Raw genomic sequence first — 14,400 nt, 5'->3', positions numbered from 1 at the left:
TAAAGAAGCTGTGGTACATATATACAATGGAATATTACCGAGCCATAAAAAGGAACGAAATTGGGTCATTTGTAGAGATGTGGATGGATGTAGAGGCTGTCATACAGAGTGAAGTAAGTCAGAAAGAGAAAAACAAATATCGTGTATTAACGCATATATGTGGAACATGGGAAAATGGTACAGATGAACCAGCCTGCAGGGCAGAAATAGACACACAGATGTAGAGAACAAAGGTATGGACACCAAGGGGGGAAAGTGGAGGTGGGGGGTGGGGTTGTGGGATGAATTGGGAGATTGGGATTGACATGTAGGCACTGATGTGTATAAAATGGATAACTAATAAGAACCTGCTGTATAAAAAAATAAATTAAATTAAATTAAAAAATTAAAAAAAAAAAAAAAGCTGATGTGGCAGGGGAACAACAGAGGGGCCTCACCACTCATCAAAACTAATCCAGAAGCTGAAAGAAAGGTACACCCTTCAGACCTACCTTACACGGCTCAGCAATCAGGCTTGGAATTCTAAGGGCAGCCTTAACGGATAAGGGGACACTGCTCAAAGGGCTAAAAAGAACCCCTGCTCTGGTCCAGTGAATCTACCGAGATGGCTGGTCCACAGTGCTTATAGCCCCCACCAGGTACCCGACAAAGAGGGACATACAGATAAGATGGGGAAACCAAAACATGGATTATGAACAGCAAGGGAAACTCATTTTCCTTTCTTTTTTTTTTTAAGTTGCAGGAACATGCAGTAGTTCAGAGGTCCATTGAAAATCCTAACTATTAAAGGTGAAAAGAGAGAGAGGAGGCAAGAGGCCTCCTCTCCTTTCTACAAGGAGGAAAGAGAGCCATAGAGGAAATGGGACTAGTTAGGTGGGCAAAAGGAAGCCTGGAGTAGAGGGAGAAGACGCAAGGAAAGCAGCATGGCATTCTGAGCTTGTCTGGGCCGGACCCAGGAGCTGGGAAGTCCACCAGTCAGGGGCCCTCATCTGCTTACCTTTGGCTGATTCCTTCAGTAAGTAGGTGCAGCGCTGCACCAGGAGAGAAAACATGGCCAGGCCCAGGGCTGCGGCTTGCTCCTGGATCACGGAGCGACACTCCTCCGAGAAGCAGTCTGAGCAGGAGCAAAGCAAAGTCCATCAGTATCCTGGGGGCCAAGGGCTCCTCTTCCCCACCTTACTAAGTGCAAGTCCTTGCTTGTATCACCGAGCTCCTTTCCCTTCATCTAAGACTGGTGTTGTAATATTCCCTCTCTCAAAGGGTAGTCAAAAGGCTAAATAAAGTGATGCACGTGAAGCGCTTACCACGATGACCGGCCTGTGGGTAAGCACTCAGTAAGCTTATTCCAAGGCTCACTTGTGCGAATTCTGTATCACCTCACTTCCCCAGGATCAGTTACCCCAAGGTGAGCAGTCTGGGCCACAGCTACATGCTCTCTGCCTTTAGCTGCCTGCTGATGACGTGAAGCAATAGCAACAAGAAGTCATATTGAATGAACTTAGTCTCTCTAATGTATAGATAGCGGGAATACAATCACCAATTAAGATCAGAAAAATACACATTTAAACGTTATCTTCTTGAATCACCAACCTTTGGTTCCATCCTTACCTTCTCTCTGTTCCTCCTCCTCAGAGAACACACATGAAACAAATAACCTATTTTCACCGCATGAGTTAACTTTATATAGGACAGTGCATGGCACATAATAAGCACTTAATCAGTGTTAGCTTTAATTTTCACAAGTTCTTTCCCCTAGGGCTAAGAAATAAATCTGGTTTCCAACACTAGCACCCTATCCCCCTCACTTTCTCAGCCTGCCCCACTTCCCTCCGGCTGCAGGTCAGGGAAAGGAGCCACCTTGGTGGTGGCCAGGGCTATCCTTTAGTGGGAGCTACATACACACCTTCAAACCACTGCCTGTACCTGCCCCTTGTCCGTGGCCCTCCCTGATAGGCACGTCATCCAGACTTGAGAGAAACAGGCGACAAACAGAAGGCAGCAGTCCAGCCTGCAGCCTCAGAGCAGGAGACACCCTATACGCACAGGAGACGGAATCAGGGGCCAGGCTCGCTTGCTTTGGCAGCAGCTGATCTCTTAATTCCTTCTGTCTGAATACAGGAGAACTCCCAGAATCTCCAGGTGTTAAAAGGATAATTAGCCACATGTTTGATCTCTGTCCCTGCTTGCATTTTAACCTCAGTAGCCAAGGGGGAGCCCTCTTGCCTCTCCCCTCATTGACACTCATCTTTCCAGTGGGGCCTAACTGAAGTTTTTACTCCAGGAGATGCTACACAACCACAGTCATTCCTAACCGTCTTGGCCACAGGAGCAAACATGACTGGAGTATGCAAAGCCAGCCCCAAACCACTTTAGAAAGCCCTGGGGGTGAGAAGGAACGGGCTGCTGTTCAGAAGGTCCCAACATATGAATAGCATCAGTGTAGCAATTCTTCTATAGTGGCTTTCGTGCCATCCTTCCAGATGCCCACTGGTCCCAAATGTCACCCTCTAACTTTCCAGTTCAACTGTGGCAGGCAGTAAGGAAGTGGTAACAATCCATGTGATTAGAATAGATCATCAGTCTCATTCTTCTTCCGGTAAGGCCCTAAACCTGTGCTAGAGAGACAAAAAACAAGCATCTAAGAACGAAGCGGAGGGAGGATGGAAAGTAGGGAAGGGGAAGATGTGTAAGCCATCCCAAGGAAAAGTTGCCAACTTCTCTCCTCCACCCTAACTATAGGCAACGGGACTGTCTGTACCACCCGGCTCAGCCCAGGCCCCTGCCAAGCACTGCCAGCAGCCTGCCTCTAATTAGCAACAAATCCCAGAATGGGAGAATAAGTCCATAACAGAGGGAACTAGGAGAGGAGGAGTGGAGACCACATCCTGGTAGTTGATACACTGAGAACACATTAGTGTCCCCTCATCAATTGGGCATCTCAGGCAGAAGTTACCTGCACACAGAAGGCCCTCAGGAGGGATGGAGGGGGGTATCTTAGCTCCAAGGACTGGCAGAAGCCCAAGACTACAAAAAGACACTCTCATCAGCCTCGATAAGGATAAGATGGGGCAAAGGGAGATTACTTTCACCAAGACCATTTCTTTTTTTATGATGAACACCAACCTCAGGGTAGACTCCTTCTCAGAGTGCACAGGGCTAGGGCTCAAGGGGGAGAACTAACTGCTTAAGAACAATGACACTGCGGCCTCTGGGGAGCCCAGGCTGGCTCCTTTTCAAAGCTTCTTGCAATAAGGTCTGGGGACCAGGTGGGGAAGCGACAACTGGAGCCTCTCTGCTGTGTCTGGAAGGGCTCAACTACCTCTCAGGGCAGCAGCTAAAAGGTAGCTTCATGACTGCTCTGCTCTTGGCCATGGTTATGTCACCTCAACCCTTCACCCATCCCCCCACCCCTCCATCTCCCCAGGAAGGGCCTGACAGCACTCCCTGCTGTGTTCTGGCTTGACTGATGGGGAGGTACAAATCAGTAAGCTGTTCTGCTCTGATCAAGCAGGTGGTGATATCACAGCTATCTGGGGGTCAGAATGCCTGGGTCTCCGTCAGCTCTTCATACAGAGCACTTTCTGGAAGGCCTGCCCTCCTCCAAGGCTCAGTGGTACCACAGGCACTGAGCATCTACAGTGTCCTTGACCCTGTGCTGAAGAAAAAGCTACAAATAAAACAGGATCCCTGCAATCTTAGGACCCTGCAAACGGTTTATTTACCCCCAGTAACCATGGCAACTCAGACCCAGTGCCTCCAGGAAGAAATGTATTAAGTGCTATGGTATCTTCAGGAGATGCTCTGTGCTTCACTCAGGCTTCTGTGGACTAGAAGCTGTAAGATGCCAGTCCTTGAGACGTACCCACGCTTATGCAAGTGGGTAGGAAAACAGCATCCAGATTCCCAGGTCCGCCCACTCTAGGGTTAGGCCTAGGAAACTGGTCCCGGTCTTACAGATGCCCATATATATCCCTAGAGCAGGCTGGGCCAGGCCAACATGTGATGTGGGGTGGGGAAGGAAAAAGCATTGTTCGCCTTGGTATTTGCCTGGGTTCCTCTGGCTTTGTGTCAGGTAGCTGGAGCCTGACATGAACTGAGGAACTCATTAACATTGTGAAACAGCCTTTTCCCTTCTTTCCAAAAGCAGGCTTGCTCAAGGGTGTAGGGGGATGGTTCTGGCTAAGGAAGTCAGACGGAAATATTTCTTACCAAGAAAGTCACCTGAAGTCTGAACTTGGTTCTGCCCCTTCCCACATGCTCTCAGATGGGCAGGTGACCACATCTCCCACTATTCCTCTGGCCAAATACCTGCTCAAGCAGAAACACTCTTCCCGCTCCTATGTAACAGGGAGACCTTCTCATTTTTCTGAGAACATATTCATGGAAAACATAAACCAACTGTCGTCAAAGTTGTATGAAATCAGGAAATGGAGCGGCCGGGAGAAGGCTGCCATGTGGCCGGATGTTATGTATTTCTAATTAGTGCTATACATCTTTCAACAGCAAGTGTCCTTCTGCTGGGAAACACAACACACTGCCCTTGTTATTGTAACTGTCAGAGAAGTGCTTAAACAGATAATCTCCAGGAAAAGTGATAAACACGTCCCCTCTCCCACCAGTGTGTGTGCGACGGTGCTGCCAAAGCAAAGCTGTGCTTGACGGCTCCAGGATGGCAGAGCGTCCTCCTGCAGGAAATGGGAGCGAGGCAGGAGGGGGAGAGGGAAGAGGAAGGCAGGAGAGGCAGGCCCACCTGCCCGGACCCACTGAGCCCAGCCAGGGGACAGTGGTTCAGAACCATTGCTTCTGATCAATTCCTGGGTCACGGAGAGATCTGGAGGAAACCAAATCAGTAGGGATGAGGTTTGCCGGGTCACAGAAAAACCTGGCAGCAATGGAACAAGCAGAGTTCGTCTGGTGCACACAGCCAACTTCCTAGCAAGAGAATGAGAAGAGTAATGAAGGGAAGACACAGGATAGATGACACATAAGTCTGCTACCCTGACAGCCGCAGAAGGCATTCAGAGTGCACTGGGGTCCACTCGCCACTCCAGCAGAGAGAGCCAACCATTTGCTCAGCTGCTTCACTAATAGCCGGAGAAAAATGCAGGCAAGACCACTTATTCACTGATTCCGTCCCCACTGGCTCCTCCCAGAGAGAGGAAATGAATGGTCAGTCACCTCCAAACTAACACCACCTGGAGGCGATTTGTTGGCTCTTATCTTTCAGACATGAGGCTGCTTTTCTCATGAGTCAGTCACCAGTCAGACACAGAGCTGGCACAGTTCCTGAGCAGCCCACCAAAACCTCCTTGTCTACAGGAAGTGGGCAGTGAGAGCATCTTTCGACTGCTGCTGTTTGAGCCACAGAGTTGCCTGTGGCCAGCTGCTGGCTGAAAGGGAGGTGGAAGAAGCCGTCGTTTCATAGGAACCATACAAAAATCTCACAGCAAAAGCAGAGATGTCCAGGCCATCATTTTATTCCCCAAGGAGGGGAATGAATGAGTCAGAAAAATCAGGCACCAATACACCCAAGCAAGTTGTTCATGCACAATGGCAGAACACAGGCTGACTGGGTGGGAGGCAATCCATGACGTTTCCCTGAACAAGGTACGTCTGAGACGAGACAAAGGAACATGGGAGGTAATGTTTCTTCCCTAAGAGCCCCTACTCCTTTTGGATTTTCTAGGATTATAAAACTCTGACTTCTTTTAGCGGGTAGATGTCGGGGCAAAGGAAATCCCAACCTCCTAACAAAGTGACCTCTCCGACTAATTCCAAAGTTGTTTGTTTAGCCCAATTGTGGAGGATATAAAGGAAAACAGGACACTGTCCATGAGAAGATGATATTCTAATGAGGAAGACAGGAAGAATACACAAACACCCAAAGAGCTGTAATTCAAGACAATGTATTACTACAATGAGGTATCACCTCACACCAGTTAGAATGGGCATCATCAGGAAATCTACAAACAAGAAATGCTGGAGAGGGTGTGGAGAAAAGGGAACCCTCTTGCACTGCTGGTGGGAATGTAAACTGATACAGCCACTATGAAGAACGGTATGGAGGTTCCTTAAAAAACTAAAAATAGAATTACCATATAACCCAGCAATCTCACTACTGGGCATATACCCAGAGAAAACCATAATTCAAAAAGACACACGCGCGTTTCCCTGGTGACGCAGTGGTTAAGAATCTGCCTGTCAATGCAAGGGACATGGGTTCGAGCCCTGGCCCGGGAAGATCCCACATGCCGCGGAGCAGCTAAGCCTGTGCGCCACAACTACTGAGCCTGAGCTCTAGAGCCCGCAAGCCACAACTACTGAGCCCACGTGCCACAATTACTGAAGCCTGCACGCCTAGAGCCCGTGCTCCGCAACAAGAGAAGCCACAACGAGGAGTCGGCGCACCGCAACGAAGAGCAGCCCCCGTTCACCGCAACTAGAGAAAGCCCACGCACAGCAACAAAGATCCAACACAGCCAAAAGCCAAAAATAAAATAAATAATTTATACATATGAAAAAAAAAAAAGACACATGCACCCCAATGTTCACTGCAGCACTATTTACAACAGCCAGGACATGGAAGCAACCTAAATGCCCATCGACAGACGAATGGATAAAGAAGCTGTGGTACATATATACAATGGAATATTACCGAGCCATAAAAAGGAACGAAATTGGGTCATTTGTAGAGATGTGGATGGATGTAGAGGCTGTCATACAGAGTGAAGTAAGTCAGAAAGAGAAAAACAAATATCGTGTATTAACGCATATATGTGGAACATGGGAAAATGGTACAGATGAACCAGCCTGCAGGGCAGAAATAGACACACAGATGTAGAGAACAAAGGTATGGACACCAAGGGGGGAAAGTGGAGGTGGGGGGTGGGGTTGTGGGATGAATTGGGAGATTGGGATTGACATGTAGGCACTGATGTGTATAAAATGGATAACTAATAAGAACCTGCTGTATAAAAAAATAAATTAAATTAAATTAAAAAATTAAAAAAAAAAAAAAAGCTGATGTGGCAGGGGAACAACAGAGGGGCCTCACCACTCATCAAAACTAATCCAGAAGCTGAAAGAAAGGTACACCCTTCAGACCTACCTTACACGGCTCAGCAATCAGGCTTGGAATTCTAAGGGCAGCCTTAACGGATAAGGGGACACTGCTCAAAGGGCTAAAAAGAACCCCTGCTCTGGTCCAGTGAATCTACCGAGATGGCTGGTCCACAGTGCTTATAGCCCCCACCAGGTACCCGACAAAGAGGGACATACAGATAAGATGGGGAAACCAAAACATGGATTATGAACAGCAAGGGAAACTCATTTTCCTTTCTTTTTTTTTTTAAGTTGCAGGAACATGCAGTAGTTCAGAGGTCCATTGAAAATCCTAACTATTAAAGGTGAAAAGAGAGAGAGGAGGCAAGAGGCCTCCTCTCCTTTCTACAAGGAGGAAAGAGAGCCATAGAGGAAATGGGACTAGTTAGGTGGGCAAAAGGAAGCCTGGAGTAGAGGGAGAAGACGCAAGGAAAGCAGCATGGCATTCTGAGCTTGTCTGGGCCGGACCCAGGAGCTGGGAAGTCCACCAGTCAGGGGCCCTCATCTGCTTACCTTTGGCTGATTCCTTCAGTAAGTAGGTGCAGCGCTGCACCAGGAGAGAAAACATGGCCAGGCCCAGGGCTGCGGCTTGCTCCTGGATCACGGAGCGACACTCCTCCGAGAAGCAGTCTGAGCAGGAGCAAAGCAAAGTCCATCAGTATCCTGGGGGCCAAGGGCTCCTCTTCCCCACCTTACTAAGTGCAAGTCCTTGCTTGTATCACCGAGCTCCTTTCCCTTCATCTAAGACTGGTGTTGTAATATTCCCTCTCTCAAAGGGTAGTCAAAAGGCTAAATAAAGTGATGCACGTGAAGCGCTTACCACGATGACCGGCCTGTGGGTAAGCACTCAGTAAGCTTATTCCAAGGCTCACTTGTGCGAATTCTGTATCACCTCACTTCCCCAGGATCAGTTACCCCAAGGTGAGCAGTCTGGGCCACAGCTACATGCTCTCTGCCTTTAGCTGCCTGCTGATGACGTGAAGCAATAGCAACAAGAAGTCATATTGAATGAACTTAGTCTCTCTAATGTATAGATAGCGGGAATACAATCACCAATTAAGATCAGAAAAATACACATTTAAACGTTATCTTCTTGAATCACCAACCTTTGGTTCCATCCTTACCTTCTCTCTGTTCCTCCTCCTCAGAGAACACACATGAAACAAATAACCTATTTTCACCGCATGAGTTAACTTTATATAGGACAGTGCATGGCACATAATAAGCACTTAATCAGTGTTAGCTTTAATTTTCACAAGTTCTTTCCCCTAGGGCTAAGAAATAAATCTGGTTTCCAACACTAGCACCCTATCCCCCTCACTTTCTCAGCCTGCCCCACTTCCCTCCGGCTGCAGGTCAGGGAAAGGAGCCACCTTGGTGGTGGCCAGGGCTATCCTTTAGTGGGAGCTACATACACACCTTCAAACCACTGCCTGTACCTGCCCCTTGTCCGTGGCCCTCCCTGATAGGCACGTCATCCAGACTTGAGAGAAACAGGCGACAAACAGAAGGCAGCAGTCCAGCCTGCAGCCTCAGAGCAGGAGACACCCTATACGCACAGGAGACGGAATCAGGGGCCAGGCTCGCTTGCTTTGGCAGCAGCTGATCTCTTAATTCCTTCTGTCTGAATACAGGAGAACTCCCAGAATCTCCAGGTGTTAAAAGGATAATTAGCCACATGTTTGATCTCTGTCCCTGCTTGCATTTTAACCTCAGTAGCCAAGGGGGAGCCCTCTTGCCTCTCCCCTCATTGACACTCATCTTTCCAGTGGGGCCTAACTGAAGTTTTTACTCCAGGAGATGCTACACAACCACAGTCATTCCTAACCGTCTTGGCCACAGGAGCAAACATGACTGGAGTATGCAAAGCCAGCCCCAAACCACTTTAGAAAGCCCTGGGGGTGAGAAGGAACGGGCTGCTGTTCAGAAGGTCCCAACATATGAATAGCATCAGTGTAGCAATTCTTCTATAGTGGCTTTCGTGCCATCCTTCCAGATGCCCACTGGTCCCAAATGTCACCCTCTAACTTTCCAGTTCAACTGTGGCAGGCAGTAAGGAAGTGGTAACAATCCATGTGATTAGAATAGATCATCAGTCTCATTCTTCTTCCGGTAAGGCCCTAAACCTGTGCTAGAGAGACAAAAAACAAGCATCTAAGAACGAAGCGGAGGGAGGATGGAAAGTAGGGAAGGGGAAGATGTGTAAGCCATCCCAAGGAAAAGTTGCCAACTTCTCTCCTCCACCCTAACTATAGGCAACGGGACTGTCTGTACCACCCGGCTCAGCCCAGGCCCCTGCCAAGCACTGCCAGCAGCCTGCCTCTAATTAGCAACAAATCCCAGAATGGGAGAATAAGTCCATAACAGAGGGAACTAGGAGAGGAGGAGTGGAGACCACATCCTGGTAGTTGATACACTGAGAACACATTAGTGTCCCCTCATCAATTGGGCATCTCAGGCAGAAGTTACCTGCACACAGAAGGCCCTCAGGAGGGATGGAGGGGGGTATCTTAGCTCCAAGGACTGGCAGAAGCCCAAGACTACAAAAAGACACTCTCATCAGCCTCGATAAGGATAAGATGGGGCAAAGGGAGATTACTTTCACCAAGACCATTTCTTTTTTTATGATGAACACCAACCTCAGGGTAGACTCCTTCTCAGAGTGCACAGGGCTAGGGCTCAAGGGGGAGAACTAACTGCTTAAGAACAATGACACTGCGGCCTCTGGGGAGCCCAGGCTGGCTCCTTTTCAAAGCTTCTTGCAATAAGGTCTGGGGACCAGGTGGGGAAGCGACAACTGGAGCCTCTCTGCTGTGTCTGGAAGGGCTCAACTACCTCTCAGGGCAGCAGCTAAAAGGTAGCTTCATGACTGCTCTGCTCTTGGCCATGGTTATGTCACCTCAACCCTTCACCCATCCCCCCACCCCTCCATCTCCCCAGGAAGGGCCTGACAGCACTCCCTGCTGTGTTCTGGCTTGACTGATGGGGAGGTACAAATCAGTAAGCTGTTCTGCTCTGATCAAGCAGGTGGTGATATCACAGCTATCTGGGGGTCAGAATGCCTGGGTCTCCGTCAGCTCTTCATACAGAGCACTTTCTGGAAGGCCTGCCCTCCTCCAAGGCTCAGTGGTACCACAGGCACTGAGCATCTACAGTGTCCTTGACCCTGTGCTGAAGAAAAAGCTACAAATAAAACAGGATCCCTGCAATCTTAGGACCCTGCAAACGGTTTATTTACCCCCAGTAACCATGGCAACTCAGACCCAGTGCCTCCAGGAAGAAATGTATTAAGTGCTATGGTATCTTCAGGAGATGCTCTGTGCTTCACTCAGGCTTCTGTGGACTAGAAGCTGTAAGATGCCAGTCCTTGAGACGTACCCACGCTTATGCAAGTGGGTAGGAAAACAGCATCCAGATTCCCAGGTCCGCCCACTCTAGGGTTAGGCCTAGGAAACTGGTCCCGGTCTTACAGATGCCCATATATATCCCTAGAGCAGGCTGGGCCAGGCCAACATGTGATGTGGGGTGGGGAAGGAAAAAGCATTGTTCGCCTTGGTATTTGCCTGGGTTCCTCTGGCTTTGTGTCAGGTAGCTGGAGCCTGACATGAACTGAGGAACTCATTAACATTGTGAAACAGCCTTTTCCCTTCTTTCCAAAAGCAGGCTTGCTCAAGGGTGTAGGGGGATGGTTCTGGCTAAGGAAGTCAGACGGAAATATTTCTTACCAAGAAAGTCACCTGAAGTCTGAACTTGGTTCTGCCCCTTCCCACATGCTCTCAGATGGGCAGGTGACCACATCTCCCACTATTCCTCTGGCCAAATACCTGCTCAAGCAGAAACACTCTTCCCGCTCCTATGTAACAGGGAGACCTTCTCATTTTTCTGAGAACATATTCATGGAAAACATAAACCAACTGTCGTCAAAGTTGTATGAAATCAGGAAATGGAGCGGCCGGGAGAAGGCTGCCATGTGGCCGGATGTTATGTATTTCTAATTAGTGCTATACATCTTTCAACAGCAAGTGTCCTTCTGCTGGGAAACACAACACACTGCCCTTGTTATTGTAACTGTCAGAGAAGTGCTTAAACAGATAATCTCCAGGAAAAGTGATAAACACGTCCCCTCTCCCACCAGTGTGTGTGCGACGGTGCTGCCAAAGCAAAGCTGTGCTTGACGGCTCCAGGATGGCAGAGCGTCCTCCTGCAGGAAATGGGAGCGAGGCAGGAGGGGGAGAGGGAAGAGGAAGGCAGGAGAGGCAGGCCCACCTGCCCGGACCCACTGAGCCCAGCCAGGGGACAGTGGTTCAGAACCATTGCTTCTGATCAATTCCTGGGTCACGGAGAGATCTGGAGGAAACCAAATCAGTAGGGATGAGGTTTGCCGGGTCACAGAAAAACCTGGCAGCAATGGAACAAGCAGAGTTCGTCTGGTGCACACAGCCAACTTCCTAGCAAGAGAATGAGAAGAGTAATGAAGGGAAGACACAGGATAGATGACACATAAGTCTGCTACCCTGACAGCCGCAGAAGGCATTCAGAGTGCACTGGGGTCCACTCGCCACTCCAGCAGAGAGAGCCAACCATTTGCTCAGCTGCTTCACTAATAGCCGGAGAAAAATGCAGGCAAGACCACTTATTCACTGATTCCGTCCCCACTGGCTCCTCCCAGAGAGAGGAAATGAATGGTCAGTCACCTCCAAACTAACACCACCTGGAGGCGATTTGTTGGCTCTTATCTTTCAGACATGAGGCTGCTTTTCTCATGAGTCAGTCACCAGTCAGACACAGAGCTGGCACAGTTCCTGAGCAGCCCACCAAAACCTCCTTGTCTACAGGAAGTGGGCAGTGAGAGCATCTTTCGACTGCTGCTGTTTGAGCCACAGAGTTGCCTGTGGCCAGCTGCTGGCTGAAAGGGAGGTGGAAGAAGCCGTCGTTTCATAGGAACCATACAAAAATCTCACAGCAAAAGCAGAGATGTCCAGGCCATCATTTTATTCCCCAAGGAGGGGAATGAATGAGTCAGAAAAATCAGGCACCAATACACCCAAGCAAGTTGTTCATGCACAATGGCAGAACACAGGCTGACTGGGTGGGAGGCAATCCATGACGTTTCCCTGAACAAGGTACGTCTGAGACGAGACAAAGGAACATGGGAGGTAATGTTTCTTCCCTAAGAGCCCCTACTCCTTTTGGATTTTCTAGGATTATAAAACTCTGACTTCTTTTAGCGGGTAGATGTCGGGGCAAAGGAAATCCCAACCTCCTAACAAAGTGACCTCTCCGACTAATTCCAAAGTTGTTTGTTTAGCCCAATTGTGGAGGATATAAAGGAAAACAGGACACTGTCCATGAGAAGATGATATTCTAATGAGGAAGACAGGAAGAATACACAAACACCCAAAGAGCTGTAATTCAAGACAATGTATTATTACACGCCATAGGAAGGTGGAAATAAGATGCTTTCTCTCACCAGAAGGAAAGAAAATCATTTCCAGCTAGTGTATGTCAGGGAAGGTTTCATAGAAGAGAGCACTTCTGAGCAGGGCTGCAAAAGATGAACTGGGCAGGATGAAGGAGGGATTGAGCGTGCTAAAGAGGCATGCAGGTAGGGACACACCAGACATGTACCCAGACAGCAAGCACTGTACTCGGCACGTGGTAAAACAGGCACCACAAAGCATAGGGCCTGCGATGCCACAGCAAGGAACACAGGCTTGACCCAACAGGCGGTGAGGAGGGCACTCGCTCAAGGTTCCTGAGTGAAGGCAGAGGTGAGTATTTCCTGAAGGTTAATCCAGTTAAAGCATTCAGGACAGATTAGCATAGCTGGAAAAAAGTAACAGGGAGGCAAACTGGTTGGGAAGCTAAGAGGACATGAACTTGTTTGAATTAAGAGGAATTACATGTAGAGCACTTCATAAACTTTATAATGCCAAATAAATGTAACATCTTTCTTATAAGAGGTGGGAGAGGGAATGGAAAGGAGTGCACAGATGTGAGAAATGCTGCAGAAGGAAAATCAAGAGAAGAGAAGGTGGAGATGATGTGGGGGAGGGAAGGACTCTCACTGATAATCTCAGCAAGTTCCAGAGGATCCTGAGACCTCAAAAAGGTTAACACCCACCAAACCAGATCCAGGAAAGGGGTAGAAATGTGGGAATGCAGAACACCTGGAGAGAGGGAGGAGTCCCCAGGCTCCCGCCCACTTGGCTCTGGGCCAGTCCTGTCTTTCCAGAACAAAGACACTTCAGGGGGTCAGAGATACTTGAGGAAGACCTTGCAGAAAGAGGCCTGGGAAGTCTGAACTGGTTCTCCCTGTGGAAGCCATTAGATATTCAGCACTTCATTTGTTTCCAATTCTTGTAAGAGTGCAGCTCCAGGCTGTGGGGTGAGAGGCTCCTCTCTGACGTAATCAGGAAGCAGCTGCAAAATTAAGGAATCCCTCATGACATCATAAAAAGGGTCGATGGTTTACTGGGGAAAGTATAAAAATTAATTACATATTCCCACATGACTCCCTCCCCCTAAACCTGTACACACCCCCTTCCACCCCCACACATTCTCTCATCAACAACACCCAGAAGCCACCTTGATGAACGGGGTACAAAAGGGCAAACAAAACCCAGGAAGAAAAAGTTCTTTGATGCACCCACTGTCCGCACCACACATTTGGAACTTAACAAGTGATGCCTAGTCCTGGAAATTTTATACATATAGCATGTTTCCTCAACAAAATTATAAGCCCCTTGAGGACAAGAGCTATGTCAAGACTTCACATCCTTGAAAATTAGCACCATGAAGGGGTTCAAGAAACATGTGCTGCTCTTAACAGCAGGCACACTTGCCTCTATTTGTGGATCATAAATGATGATTCCACTGTGGCCAGAAATAATAACTAAGATATAGGGAGAGCTGTGTTAGACACAGAGCATTCATATATATATATATTATCTCAGAGCTTTACAAAAGATTTGCACAGGAGGTGTTATTCTCCCTTTCTGACAGTTGAGAATATAGGCTCAGAGAAGTTAAATGACTTGCTCTAGGTCACAAAGTCAGTTAAGTGTCAGAGATGGGATTTGAATCCAAGTCTGTCTGCTCTTACACCTACACTGTTTCCATACCTGGTGTTTTTGTTCTTTGGTTTTTGTTTTTGGCCGTGCTGCACGGCTTCCGGGATCTTGGTTCCCCGACCAGGGAGTGAACCTGGGCCCTCGGCACTGGACCACCAGGGAATTCTCCATACCTGGTTTTCAAATGCCTGTGATTCAAGTTTCAAACTCCAACTCCTCCTTCCCT

At 48.4% G+C, this 14,400-nt stretch overlaps 1 protein-coding gene across 1 annotated transcript in view; it reads right to left on the bottom strand.

Annotated features, from left to right (window-relative positions):
- LOC114483896 (telomerase-binding protein EST1A) overlaps positions 1-14,400 on the bottom strand; it is a 97,966-nt gene that overhangs the window by 19,783 nt on the left and 63,783 nt on the right. Inside the window, exon 11 of the mRNA XM_028498305.2 lies at positions 7,615-7,731. Within this exon, the coding sequence (XP_028354106.2) occupies positions 7,615-7,731 (117 nt within the window). The remainder of the gene's footprint in view (positions 1-7,614; positions 7,732-14,400) is intronic.

The sequence above is a fragment of the Physeter macrocephalus genome, chromosome 14, assembly GCF_002837175.3.
Source record: "Physeter macrocephalus isolate SW-GA chromosome 14, ASM283717v5, whole genome shotgun sequence".
Lineage (NCBI taxonomy): Eukaryota > Metazoa > Chordata > Mammalia > Artiodactyla > Physeteridae > Physeter > Physeter macrocephalus.
Note: the sequence above shows the minus strand (reverse complement) of the source record. Positions and strands in the feature narration are given on the sequence as shown.